We start from the raw sequence: 14,055 nt of genomic DNA, 5'->3' as shown, positions 1-14,055 counted from the left end.
TCTTCAGGGAACCCGAATATAGCGACATGGGGGGAGACTGTTATGGTCATTGAAAATATTTTTGACATGGTATCAAAATAATTCTGCCAGAAACGAGAAAGTAATGAACAAGAATAAAACATATGAGTTAAGTTACAAGGTGAAGCATGGCATTTGTCACAATTATCTGCGATGCTGGGATAGATTTGTGACAATCTAGTTTTGGAATAATGGACTCTAAACAATACTTTAAACTGTATAAGTGTGAGACAAGCACAGGCTGAGCTAGTGTGAATTTTCTTAAGAGCAGTGTCCCACCAGTCATCTCCCAAATGTAGACCCAGTTCTTGTTCCCAAGCAATCTTGACTTTGGTAATTGGTGAACAATCAAAAAACAGGATTTCATTATAAACTTTGGAGATGAGTGACTTCTGAAGTGGATCGCGAGTTAGAAGTTCCTCCCACTGTAAATTTGGAGGTAGAGATGGAAAAGCTGGAAACAAAGCATTGGCACAGTGTCTAATTTTAAAGTAACGGAAGAGATGGGAGGGTGGGAGATGAAATTTTCTTGAGAGATCTGTAAAGCTGCAAAAACTGCCATCCTTGTAAAAGTCTTTAAAACATTTCAGGCCCTTATTATGCCATGCAAAAAAGGTTGAATCTGTAAATGCAGGTTGAAATAAATGATTCCTCAATAAAGGAGCTAATGTAGATGCTGACTTAAATTTGAAGTGCTTCCTAAATTGATACCAAGTTTTAAGCGTGGAATGAACCACTTGGTTACTTGTAAAGCCAGAGAGGTTGGATGGAATAGAAGAGGTAAGCAAAGCAGTTAGGGAGGATGAATCACATGACTGCGACTCTAAATCACACCATGGCAGATCAACTGATTTGAACCAAAATGAAATCTTGTGAATATGTGCTGCCCAGTAATACAGTTGAAAATTTGGGAGTGACAATCCACCATTAAATTTACATCTCTGAAGTGTGGATTTGCAGATCCTGGGTGCCTTTCCACACCATAGGAAGTGAGAAGTAGTCTGATCAATTGTTTTAAAGAACTGCTTTGGGAGGAAAAGTGGGAGACAGTGGAACAAAAATAGAAATCTAGGCAAAATATTCATTTTGATTGCATTAATTCTTCCAATTAATGGGAGAGGTAAGCTTCCCCATCTTTGGAGGTCAGATTTAATATTAGACATTAAAGGCAGGAAATTAGCAGAAAAAAGAGAGTTTAGCGTTCTGGTTACGTTGATCCCTAGATACCTAAAGCCAGACAGACTAAATTTAAAAGGGATGTCAGATTGTTTGAGTAGTAATGCTGAAGCATTGACAGGGTAGCATTCAGTTTTAGAGATGTTTACTTTGTAGCCTGAGAATGATCCAAATCTCTGAAAAGTAGATAAAATTATTGTTTGTTTTCAGAGGCTAAATCTTTGAATCTCTTAGGGAGAGATGAAAGGACAGAATTGTATGTGGGAGATAGGTGGTGTCTCTGACCTCCCCCTCTGTTCAGAGATGTTTTTAAAAAAAAAAAAAAAAAAACCTTCTCTGAAAGACAGGTCCTCTCCTGCTTTACTAAGTCCTCAAATGTGACACAAATGGACAAATGGAAGAAGAACGGTGTGAAGGACCGAACCTGGACATCCAGAAAACATTTCTCTGAAGCAGAGCTGCTCTGGATCAACCAATCATCTCACTGGTTGAACTGAACTTTGGTCGGCAGAGAGGCTCGAAAAAGCTGCTCTCTGGCCCCGCCCACTGACATTCAACTCAACCAATGAGATGATTTCTATCTCCAGAGCAGAAAGGTTTGAGGAACTAAAAGCACAGTCAGCTTGATGTTGAGGAGAAGGGCTGTGCAGCAGAGAGGCGCTTTAGTTTTACATTCTCCTGCAGTGGAAGAACATTGCTGCTCTGCTGTCTCTTTGACTTTAACAACTCCAAAGACATGTTGCTTCACCTCTTTTTACTTTGCTCTCACTTTATAGGTGAGTGTTACAACACAGATCAAAGTCTCATTTAACCTGCTGTATTAACCAGATATTTGCTCTACATTTCAGAACTGCAGCTTTATCTGTGTAAGATAACAATTTCCATGATAGAAAATACTTTTGCTTCATTGAATGCATCTGAAAAAGGTCAAAGATGACAGAAAAAGTCCAGAACCTCCTCTGAGTCTCTTCATGTGAGAATCTCTTGCAGACTAACTGACATGAATAAAACTCATTTTGCAGCCCTGAGTTCCATGAACAGCATAAAGCCAGAAAGGACTGAAGAACATGTTGCAGAGGGAAGAAACATCAACCTGGCCTGTAAATATGAGGGTGTTATCTCCAATATCCAGTGGTACCGACAATACCAGAGATCCAGACCAGAGTTCCTGCTCTCCATCACAGAGGGAGGATCGATCCATCCAACTGGTTCTGGTTTCTCAGCTCACATCAACAAAACAGAGAAACGTGTAGATGTGGAGATCATCTCAGCTAAAGTGACTGACTCTGCTGTGTACTACTGTGCTCTGCAGCCCACAGTGACAGGAAACAGCAAAACTCTGCACAAAAACCTCTGCAGCAAACACAACACAATACTCCACACGTCCACTAGAGGGAGTCACACACTGTTCAACTTCAATGGGACGTGATGGTGATGTCGATTCTTGCCAGTGGTGATAAAAACAACACAAAATGAAGCACTAAAGTTAAAACACACAGGGCCAGACTGACTAAGAAAATGTCTTTGCACAAATGTGCTGCTGTTTTCATTGAGTTTGCAGTCGTAATCTGTGTTTATTCAGCACCTCAGTAACTAAGACAGCAACTCATTATGCAGTCAGGTCCTGGACTGAGCCTCGGACAACCCTCCAATGACGATAAATTTCCGACAAATGTCTCAGAGGACAAAATGATGAAGTGTTGATAGTTTATATCCAAAGGGTCAAAGGTCAACTTCACTGCAGCACAACAATGTTCTGCAAAAAAACCTTTTCTGACCATTACTCAACACCGTAACTCAGGAACAGAAGGGGAGATTGTGACCATATTTCACATTTGGTCAGATACTGAAATGGTGACACTAATCTTGGCTGTCCACCTTAAAACTGTGCTGATTGTATCGGTGATGGCAGTTGTGGTTCTTTGAAGGAAGCTGGATCTTCTGACCCTGTTTGATGAACCCAAACCATTTACCTGTCTCTCAGACACCATCCCAACTTGGCTGTTCAAAAACATTTCTGTCTTCTTCGGCACTTCTTTACTTGATATGATCAACCTGTTGTTGTCAACAGGCTACGGACCACAGTCCTTTAAAGCAGCTTTCATTACAAATGACCTCATAATTACATCAGACGAAGGACTTGTCTTGTTCCAGCTTCGTTCTGCATTCCACACCACTGACCATCACATCTTATTACAGAGACTGGGACACTCGATTCCAGTTTGTACATGTTAGCCATGATTCCTCTGTGCATGCTAACGTTAGTCACAGAGTTCCTCAAGGTTCTGTGCTTGGACTGACTCTATTCACCCAGTATAAGCTTCCTTGAGGCAATGTTATCAGGAAACACCCCAGAAACCGTCATTGCTATGCAGATGACACCCACATATATTTACCAATGAAGCCAGATGAAGCCAAGCACTTAACGAAACTTCAAGCTTGTCTTATGGACACAAAGACCTGGATGACCGTTAACTTTGTGCTACTCTAGATGGCATTGCTGACTGGCCTCCAGGCCCACTGTAAGGAATCTGGGAGTTAAGTTTGATCAGAATATGTCCTTTAATTCCCACAGAAAACACATTTCAAGGACTGCCTTGTTTCACCTACACAACATTGTAAAAATCAGTGTTAGGGTTAGGGTCAGACAACATCGTATGTCAAAGAGCTCATAACACCCTATTACCCCACAACAACACTGTGTCCCAGAATGCAGGCTGACGAACTGTTTCTCAAACCTCCAAAAGCAGAACTGGAGCCAGAGCCTTGAGCTATCTAGCTCCTCTCCTGTGGAACCATCTTCCAGTCTCGGTCCACGAGGCAGACACTCTCTCTTTGTTGAAGAGTCGGCTTAAAACGTTCCTCTTTGATAAAGCTGACAGTTAGGGCTGGCTCAGGCTTGCCTTGGACCGTCCCCTATTAAAGCTGCTATAGGCTTAGATCACAAGACAACCACATGAGTCACAAACTGCAGCAACAACAAGCGTGTCCAAGCCGTGTTCAGCACTTTCAGAGTCCTCTGGAAACACTTCTGCTGTCATTTTGTGGATCTGCAGCATGTTTTCTAAATGCTGCAAATGTGTTTCAAATCAATGATGTTTTCTTGATTTGAATGAGTTTTCTGAGGTTGCAGCACGTTGAGCTCTCTCAGCCACCGTACTTCTTCCCTGATGGAAATGATGTGATTTAGTGAATAACAGCACCACAGCACTGACAAACACACCATTTGTCAGAGTTGTGAGAGGAAGGAGGGAGGGATTCAGGGAGGAGCAAAACTGGGACTCAACAACAGAAGAGACACAAACTTTCACAGTGGTGTTTCATACAAAACACAGACAGATTCTCTTTATCTTTAAGATGCTGTCAGTCAACTTCAGTCTGTTTGTCACTTTGTTTCTGCTCACAATAAGAGGTAGGTGACATGATTAACATTAAAAGAGCTTCACTCATTCAAACCTTCACATCATAAAGTTACAGACTTATTTTTTCCTTTAGGTGTCAGCTGTGAAGACCTCAGTCCAGTCAACAATGAAGAGTCCAGTTTAGAAGACAGCACTGTTACTCTGTCCTACAAATACTCCAAACAAGCAACTGGTAGTGATGAGTTTTACTGGTATCGACAATATCCAGGAAAACCACCAGAGTTCCTCATCTTTCACTTGGGAACACAACGTGCAACAAACTCCAGACTGACTGTGAAAGTGAGTGAGGATCAAACCCAAATGGATCTGCAGATCTCCTCTGCTGCAGTGACTGACTCTGCTCTGTACTACTGTGCTGTGAGGCCCACAGTGACAGGAAACAGCAAAACTCTGCACAAAAACCTCTGCAGCAAACACAACTCAATACTCCACAACGTCCACTAGAGGGAGTCACACACTGTTCAACTTCAATGAGATGGGATGGTTGATGACATGATGAATGATGAATAAAAGCCTAATGGCTTCACCTTTAATGCTGGAGACAGTCGTCCATCCGAAAGTCCCATTCTCATCAACACCATAACTCCAGAACACCTTCAGGGATTTTCTTCACATTTGGCACAAACGTCCACTTGGACTCAAGGACGAACTTATTACAATTTGGTGGTGGAAGGTCAAAGGTCAAAGTCACCATGACCTCACAAAAGATATTACTGCCCATTACCAAAGAATTCATGCACAACTTCTGAAAAAAATCCAACAAATGTCTCAGAGGATGAAATGATGAAGTGTTGATGTTTATACCAAAAGGGTCAAAGGTCAACTTCACTGTGACAAAAACACTTTTCTGGCCATTACTCAACACCATAACTCAGGAACAGAAGGGGAGATGGAGACCATTTTTTCACATTTCAGACATTGAAATGGTGACACTAATCTCTGCTTTCCACCTTAAAACTGTGTTGATTGAATTAGTGATGGCAGTTGTGGTTCTTTGAAGGAAGCTGGATCTTCTGACCCTGTTTGATGAACAAAAACCATCAATTTTTCTCTTCATTGGCACTTCTTTACTAGATATGATCAACCTGTCGTTGTCAATAGGCTACGTCCCACAGTCCTTCACAGTTGCTGATATTAAACCTCTTCTGAAAAAGCACAGTGTTGATCCAGGGGCTTTAGACAACTATAGACTTATATCTGACCTCCCCTTTCTCTACGAAATGCTTGACAGAGCAGTCACCAATCAGTTGTTATTGACTTTGTACAGTACAATTGTTTATTTGAGGACTTCCAGTCAGGACTTAGACTGTATCATAGCACAGAGACAGCACTTGTCAAACTAACCAATGAACTTGTCTCTGTACTTGTTGTTCCAGCTTCGTGCTGCATTCCACATCATTGACCATCACATCCTACAACAGAGACTGGAAACTTAATTGGTATTAAAGGAACTGCACTGAGATGGTTTAAGTTCAACTCTTCAGATTCCAGTTTGTGCATGTTAATGATTCCTCTGTGTATGCTAACGTTAGTCACGTTAGAGTTCCTCAAGGTTCTGTGGTTGGACTGATTCTGTTCACCCTGTTTATGCTTCCTTGAGGCAATTTGTCAGTACATTTTGACAGGATATCTTTTTTGGCAACATAAGTTCTTTTGTCGCAAAATATTTTTTTGACAGTTGTTTTGCATAAAATGTACATATACATACAGTAGACAACTTTTATTTTGTATTCTGTTGTTATTTCTATGACTATTGCCTTCTGCCTGTAACACCCAAATTTGCCGTGCTGGGGATGAATACAGATTTATCTTATCTGACCATAGGAAAAACAAAACTTCAAGCATATCTGAAGGACATAAAGACCTGGACAACCTTTAACAATCTGCTACTAAACTGAGACAAAACTGAAGTGACAGTAGAGGTGTTTAACTGAAGAAACGTACAATTTGATGACATAAATACTCTGGATGGCATTGTGTTGGCCTCCAGCTTCACTGTCAGGAATCTGGAAGTTTTGTTTCACCAGGACATGTCCTTTAACACAGAAAACACATTTCAAGGACTGCCCATTTCACCTATGTCACATTGTAAAAAATCAGACACATCCTGTCTCAAAACAATGAAGAGAGACTAGTCCAAACATTTGTTTCTTCCATGCTGGATTATTGCAAGTTCTTATTATCAGGCTGCCTCAATAAGTCACTGAAGACTCTCCATCTGATCCAGAAAACTGCAGCACGTGTTCTGACAAACACTGGGAACAGAGATCATATTTCTCTCTAAAATCAAAACTCAAAAAGCTTGAAATGGTCAAACACCATCTGATTTGAAAGAACTCATTGTACCCTCCTACCCCGCTACAACACCGTGTCCCAGAATGCAGGCTGACTTATGGTTCCAAAAGTATTCAAAAAAAGTACGAGAGTCAGAGCCATCAGCTGTCTAGAGGCAGACACCGTCTCTGTGTTGAAGAGTCGGCTAAAAACTTTTCTCTTTGACAAAGTTACAGTTAGGGCTGGCTCAGGCTTGCTTTGGACCAGCCTCTAGTTGTGCTGCTGTAAGCTTTGACTGCTGGGGGCTTTCTATGATGCACTGAGCTCCTCTCTCCTCCTCTCTCTCTCTCAATCAGTCCACATTCATGACCCATCAATACATGTTTCAAACTTAGCTTCTTCCCTGGAGTCTTTGTGCATTCTCATCTCACAGGTTAACATGGATCGTAGCTGCATGTGTGTTATGCATCATGCTTGAGCCGACGATCGTTGTCCTGCTTGACTGCAACTGTTATTATTATTACTCATTTTGCAAGTGTAATAACATACATATTTTTGTTATTACGTAAATATAAATGTCTTTATATTATATTTATACATATTTGAAATTATATTATTATATTTTTATTATATTTTTTAACTTGAAAACCCAAACTTGTTTTTTGAATCTGCGTGGTCTTTCGAGGTCAGTGAACGCTGCAGATCACACTGAGCACAACAAAATAACAGAAAAACAGTGAACAGATGATACATAGAACAACATCAGTAACTTCATGAGTCACAAACTGCAGCAACAACAAGCATGTCCAAGCCGTGTTCATTGTAGAAAAAAAAAAACAGGGTTAGAGTTAGGGTCAGACTGGATCTTCCAGTCTCGGTCCACGAGGCAGACACTCTCTCTGTGTTGAAGAGTCGGCTTAAAACTTTCCTCTTTGATAAAGCTGACAGTTAGGGCTGGCTCAGGCTTGCCTTGGACCGTCCCCTGTTAATGCTGCTAAAGGCTGTGATCACAAGACAACCACATGAGTCACAAACTGCTGCAACAACAAGCGTGTCCAAGCCGTGTTCAGCACTTTCAGAGTCCTCTGGAAACACTTCTGCTGTCATTTTGTGGATCTGCAGCATGTTTTCTAAATGCTGCAAATGTGTTTCAAATCAGTGATGTTTTCTTGATTTGAATGAGTTTTCTGAGGTTGCAGCACGTTGAGCTCTCTCAGACACCGTACTTCTTCCCTGATGGAAATGATGTGATTTAGTGAATAACAGCACCACAGCAGTGACAAACACACCATTTGTCAGAGTTGTGAGAGGAAGGAGGGAGGGATTCAGGGAGGAGCAAAACTGGGACTCAACAAGAGAAGAGACACAAACTTTCACAGTGGTGTTTCATACAAAACACAGACAGATTCTCTTTATCTTTAAGATGCTGTCAGTCAACTTCAGTCTGTTTGTCACTTTGTTTCTGCTCACAATAAGAGGTAGGTGACATGATTAACATTAAAAGAGCTTCACTCATTCAAACCTTCACATCATAAAGTTACAGACTTATTTTTTCCTTTAGGTGTCAGCTGTGAAGACCTCAGTCCAGTCAACAATGAAGAGTCCAGTTTAGAAGACAGCACTGTTACTCTGTCCTACAAATACTCCAAACAAGCAACTGGAACTGATTATTTCTACTGGTATCGACAATATCCAGGAAAACCACCAGAGTTCCTCATCTCTCACTACGGAACAGGAACAGTAATATCTAATCCAGTCCCCAGACTGACTGTGAAAGTGAGTGAGGATCAAACCCAAATGGATCTGCAGATCTACTCTGCTGCAGTGACTGACTCTGCTCTGTACTACTGTGCTGTGAGGCCCACAGTGACAGCAAACCCACAGTCTCTGTACAAAAACACAAGCTGACACACTGACGAGCTGCTGGCAGCCTTTTTTCCACACTGTTCCACTCAACTTTTTACCTCCACTAGAGGGCCACATTATCAAGCAGGCGCTGCACTACTTCTGCACTGTGTTCAACCATCTGTCAATAATAACTGCTGCTGTGAAGAGAACCATTCTCACTCTGAATGCTGAACATCAGCTACTTTCTCCTCTTCATTTCAGCCTCGTTGTACACATGGAACATTGGCTGTGGATTATTCTTGCTGCTCTTTGCTTTGGTGAGAAATAAAACACATCATGTTTCCTTTGAAAACTCTTCAACATATTTCTGAGCTGCACATTCACACATTTTAATGTTCATTGTAGAAAAAGCAGAACAGATTGTTTCTGTCAGCACTTGTTACCTTGTACAAATAACTGAAATGGTTCAATCTGATCACGGTCAGTGAACGTCACAACTATTCTACATGTCTGTGTGTCTGACTCTGACCAGGTAACTTTAATCAATCATCTTCATTGATTCATGTCTTCCTCTGCATGTTCTCTTCTTCCTCAGAGTGTAAAGGAGAAGACAGAGTGATCCAGCCAACAGCAGATGTCATTGCTACTGAAGGAGACACAGTTACACTGGACTGTACATTTGAGACCAGTTCTACAATTCCCTATCTGTTCTGGTACAAACAAGAAGAAAATGGTTTCCCAAAGTACATGCTGAGACGTTTCTCAACAACAGCAGAAAATGCTGCAGAGTTCCAGAAAGACAGATTTAATGCTGCAATCAAGAATAAGTCAGTTCCTCTGAAGATCCAGAAGCTTCAGCTGTCTGACTCTGCTGTGTACTACTGTGCTCTGCAGCCCACAGTGACAGGAAACAGCAAAACTCTGCACAAAAACCTCTGCAGCAAACACAACACAATACTCCACAACGTCCACTAGAGGGAGTCACACACTGCTCAATTTCAACGGGATGTGATGATACAGCCTGGAATCACTGTCCTCTCAGACATGATTATGATGAATAGCTGAGTTGAGTTCAACAAATAAATCAGACCTTGAGCATTATCCTGCTTGTACCATGGTCACCTGCCCCCCAAAACTGAATCTATTTAGAATTTCTTGAGTTGAGTTTCACAAGCCATAAATCAGTTTCCTTGGTAACACCTGATGCCTGGAACAATCTTAACAATCCCATGTAGTCTCACAGCTGCAGACACCGCATCCCCAGGCCCTCCTCCTCATCTCTGGAGATTTCAACCACACTTCCCTGTCTTCAACTCTCCCCACCTTCACCCAGTATGTCAAATGCCACACCAGAGACAATAAAAAACTGGACTAACTTCTGCAAACACAAAGGATGCTTACAGCTCCTTTCCCTTCCCATCACCCTCTGCACATCTGACTTTAGATGGACAGCTGCCACATCCAAAAGTTCTCCAATGACACAGACATCAACGCAAGCAAGACAAGGGAGATAGTGATAGATGTCTGCAGGAAGGGGTCACAGATCCCACCAGTGAGAATCCAGGTTTGGACATTGACATCGTGGGGGAGTACAAACACCTGGGTGTCCACCTCAACAATAAACTGGACTGGACTACCAATACAGATGCCCTGTACAGGAAGGGATCTGCATCTGCTAAGAAAGGTCCTTTGCAGTTTGTAGGACACTGTTGAAACATTTTATGACTCTGTGGTTGCATCTGCAGTCTTTTACGCAGTGGTCTGCTGGGGCTGTGGAAGCTCTGATAGGTACAGAAAGAGACTTAACAAACTGGTCAGGAGAGCTGGATCTGTCCTGGACTGCCCTCTGGACACCAGTAGATAGATAGATAGATAGATAGACAGATAGATAGATAGATAGATAGATAGATAGATAGATATACTTTATTTATCCCAAGCTGGGAAATTGCAGTGCAGCAGCAGCATTACACACAGTGAAATAAGTGAAAATAAGACTATAAAGAACAAACTATACATAATAAAAATATAAAAGTAGCGAGCAGTAAAACGATTATATACATAACAATCATAATAAAATAGCCAAATAGTAAACAGTAGTAAAAGTATTGCACGAAAGAAATATAAAATGCAAATGAATATCAAATAAGAATATCAAAAGCGAATGGCAGTGAAAATAAAGTGTACCGTGACTGTAAGAACAAACTAGAAAATTCCCCCTGGGAAATTTTGAAAGGGACACAGGGTGTGTTGGAGCCGACAAAATTATCTACGTTTTAAAGTTTGAATGAAGTCTCTAGGAGAAACTATGGCGAAGCAGCGGACAATTGAAAAAGGCTGCAATTTGAGAAAACTGCAGATATCAGAGGTAGTCAGTCCCTGATTAATGAATTGCTCTCAGCTGTGTTTCTGTGGATTTCTCCTTGTCTGTCTCTGTTGATCACCTCAGCTGTCTGTGTCTGCTTCTCTCCTCTGCTTCATGTCTCTGTTAACATGAATTAATGAACTGAATCAATAAACATGAATGGAGCTAATGCGAACGGAGCTAACAGAGCTAACACTAACGGAGCGAACAGCTAACGGTGCGAATAGAGCTAACGGCGCTAATGCTAACAGAGCTAACTGTGCTAACAGAGCTAATAGAGCTAACGGCGTTAACAAGGGGGCGGGGGGATGGGGTTTTCATTATGCATTTGTCTGTGTGTGTGTTTATGTATCTGTCATTGTGTGTGACTGCGTATGTGTGTGTCTTCGTCTGTTTGTGTGTGTGTGTCTGCTTGAACTACACAAGCAGCCCAACCAGCTCCTACATGGAGATGTGTCTGGTATATGTGTGTCTGAATGTGTGTGTGTGTGTGTGTGTGTGTGTGTGTGTGTGTGTGTGTGTTTGTGTGCGTGTGTAACTTCTGCCCCACCTGCTGATAATTACCTCTCTACCTCTCCCACTTTTTACCTGTTCCTGTTCAGTTTTGACGTGCTTGTTTTTAATCACTTTTTAGCTGTTGGTTAGCCCTGCTTGTGTGTGTGTTTGTGTGACTACTTTCTCAACCTTTTTGGCAAAGCGCTTGGTGAAGCTGAGTTTAACTGTTTGTTGGATGGAGATTGTTTTCAAACAATGCCCTTGTTTTGACTGAGCTCGTTAAGATAATCATTCTCAGGCTTGTTGTCCTGCAGATGTGTGTGCGTGGGTTATTGACCGGTGTGTGTGTAAATGACAGTTGCACCTGTTAAACTCCTCCCTTGAAAAGCGGCTTTTTCGCTGTCGGTTTCTTCCGAACAACTTGCGATTGTGTCAAAACCGTAGCTGCTATCAAAAAACCGATTACACTGTGAGATGCGGACAAGTCTGGGCCAGATGTACGTGTGTTTTATGTCCAGATATTCTTTAGAAAAATGACAAAATGGTCGACTTAAAAAGACTCTGCGACTCAGAGAACAGGAGTTTGTATTGTATGCAGTGAGATTTGGGTTCGGCGAACCTCCTGAACTAAATCCTCTGGTGAGAGAACCGTACCTCGTATCAGAGTGTACTATAGATCATCGGACTCCCGAGAACTTCCTGAGTCCGGCCATCTCCTCGTTTTATTCCTGACACAACAACTTTTCGTTTTATGGCGATCTAAAGACAGGAGGCATTTCTGCTTTGCTCACAAAACAGCTCTGAATTTTAACATGGGACTTAATGGGAGAACAGGAGGGCGCTGGCTGCACAAAACGTCTCACTATTTAAATTCAGTAAGTCTCTCGGCTTTTTCGAGGACATCACACGAAAGAGGACAAGTTTGTCTACAAAATGAGCCCAAAATTATGCGTGTAGAGTGTAATTTGTGGCCGTAGCGACGAGAAAAAGAGAAGATTTTCAGATCGTTTTTAGACTCTGTGCCACTCTAGCACGCACTCTAGCACGAACATTCCGCGCAATACACACCCATTATAATCTCAAAATTTCCCGCCAAACGATCACTGTCATTGAACAGTGACTGATCAAAAACTATAGGACCAATCAAAATGTGGATGAACACACCAATAGACCAGACTTGGGTCTACATTTTAAAGTTGAAATGAAGTCTCTCGGTGAATGTATGCCTGAGCTACAGATGTTTGAAAAACTCCAATTTCAATGTTGTTTTTTTCGCCGGTCCCATTCATTTCTTATGGGAAATTTATCGCAGTTTTTCGCGTCTTACGACGCGAAAAACTGCGATAAATTTGAGAAAAGTAATAGCACACCGATCCCGAACAATACGCACGTTTTGATATATAATTTGCGAGGGTTTTCTCAAAGCTGCGGGGCGAGTTTGAGGACGAAAACTTGGAGGAAGATGAAAAATAATAAGAAGAAGAAGAAGAAGAAGAAACGCGCGGGATAGTAATAAGTGACTCGGGGCTACGCCCCGAGTCACTGGCTCCTGCAGCTATGAAATAGCTGTAGGAGCCAGTGACTCGGGACGTTGCCCCGTGTCCCTAACTAGAAAATTCCCCCTGGGAAATTTTGAAAGGGACACGGGGTGCGTTCGAGCCGACAAAATTATCTATGTTTTAAAGTTTGAATGAAGTCTCTAGGACAAAGTATGGCCGAGCAGCGGACAATTGAAAAAGGCTGAAATTTGAGGAAATTTCCCCATTCATTTCTTATGGGAAATTTATCGCAGTTGTTTGCGTCTTACGTCGGCCTTCGATGGTCATAGCTCGAAAACCGTAAGAGATATCAAAATGTGCCGAGGGTCATTTTGAGCCGACAAAATTATCTACGTTTTAAAGTTTGAATGAAGTCTCTAGGAGAAACTATGGCGAAGCAGCGGACAATTGAAAAAGGCTGCAATGTGAGAAAACGGCAGATATCAGAGGTAGTCAGTCCCTGATTAATGAATTGCTCTCAGCTGTGTTTCTGTGGCTTTCTCCTTGTCTGTCTCTGTTGATCACCTCAGCTGTCTGTGTCTGCTTCTCTCCTCTGCTTCATGTCTCTGTTAACATGAATTAATGAACTGAATCAATAAACATGAATGGAGCTAATGCTAACGGAGCTAACAGAGCTAACACTAACGGAGCTAACAGCTAACGGTGCGAATAGAGCTGACGGCGCTAACGCTAACAGAGCTAACTGTGCTAACAGAGCTAATAGAGCTAACGGCGTTAACAAGGGGGCGGGGGGATGGGGTTTTCATTATGCATTTGTCTGTGTGTGTGTGTTTATGTATCTGTCATTGTGTGTGACTGCGTATGTGTGTGTCTTCGTCTGTTTGTGTGTGTGTGTCTGCTTGAACTACACAAGCAGCCCAACCAGCTCCTACATGGAGATGTGTATGGTATATGTGTGTCT

At 41.9% G+C, this 14,055-nt stretch overlaps 2 gene segments (V, D, J or C); both read left to right on the top strand.

Annotated features, from left to right (window-relative positions):
• The first annotated feature begins 1,840 nt into the window (after positions 1-1,840).
• Positions 1,841-3,964, top strand: LOC121615599. The segment is given in 4 exon segments: positions 1,841-1,970; positions 2,217-2,567; positions 3,686-3,716; positions 3,904-3,964. Coding segments are annotated over 4 exon segments (483 nt in total).
• Positions 3,965-8,840: 4,876 nt separating this feature from the next.
• LOC121614623 lies at positions 8,841-9,713 on the top strand. The segment is given in 2 exon segments: positions 8,841-9,055; positions 9,334-9,713. Coding segments are annotated over 2 exon segments (423 nt in total).
• The last annotated feature ends 4,342 nt before the right edge of the window (positions 9,714-14,055 follow it).

This window comes from Chelmon rostratus, chromosome 12 (assembly GCF_017976325.1).
Source record: "Chelmon rostratus isolate fCheRos1 chromosome 12, fCheRos1.pri, whole genome shotgun sequence".
Classification (NCBI taxonomy): domain Eukaryota; kingdom Metazoa; phylum Chordata; class Actinopteri; order Chaetodontiformes; family Chaetodontidae; genus Chelmon; species Chelmon rostratus.
The sequence above is the reverse complement of the archived record's forward strand: the minus strand, read 5'-3'. Positions and strand labels throughout refer to the sequence as shown.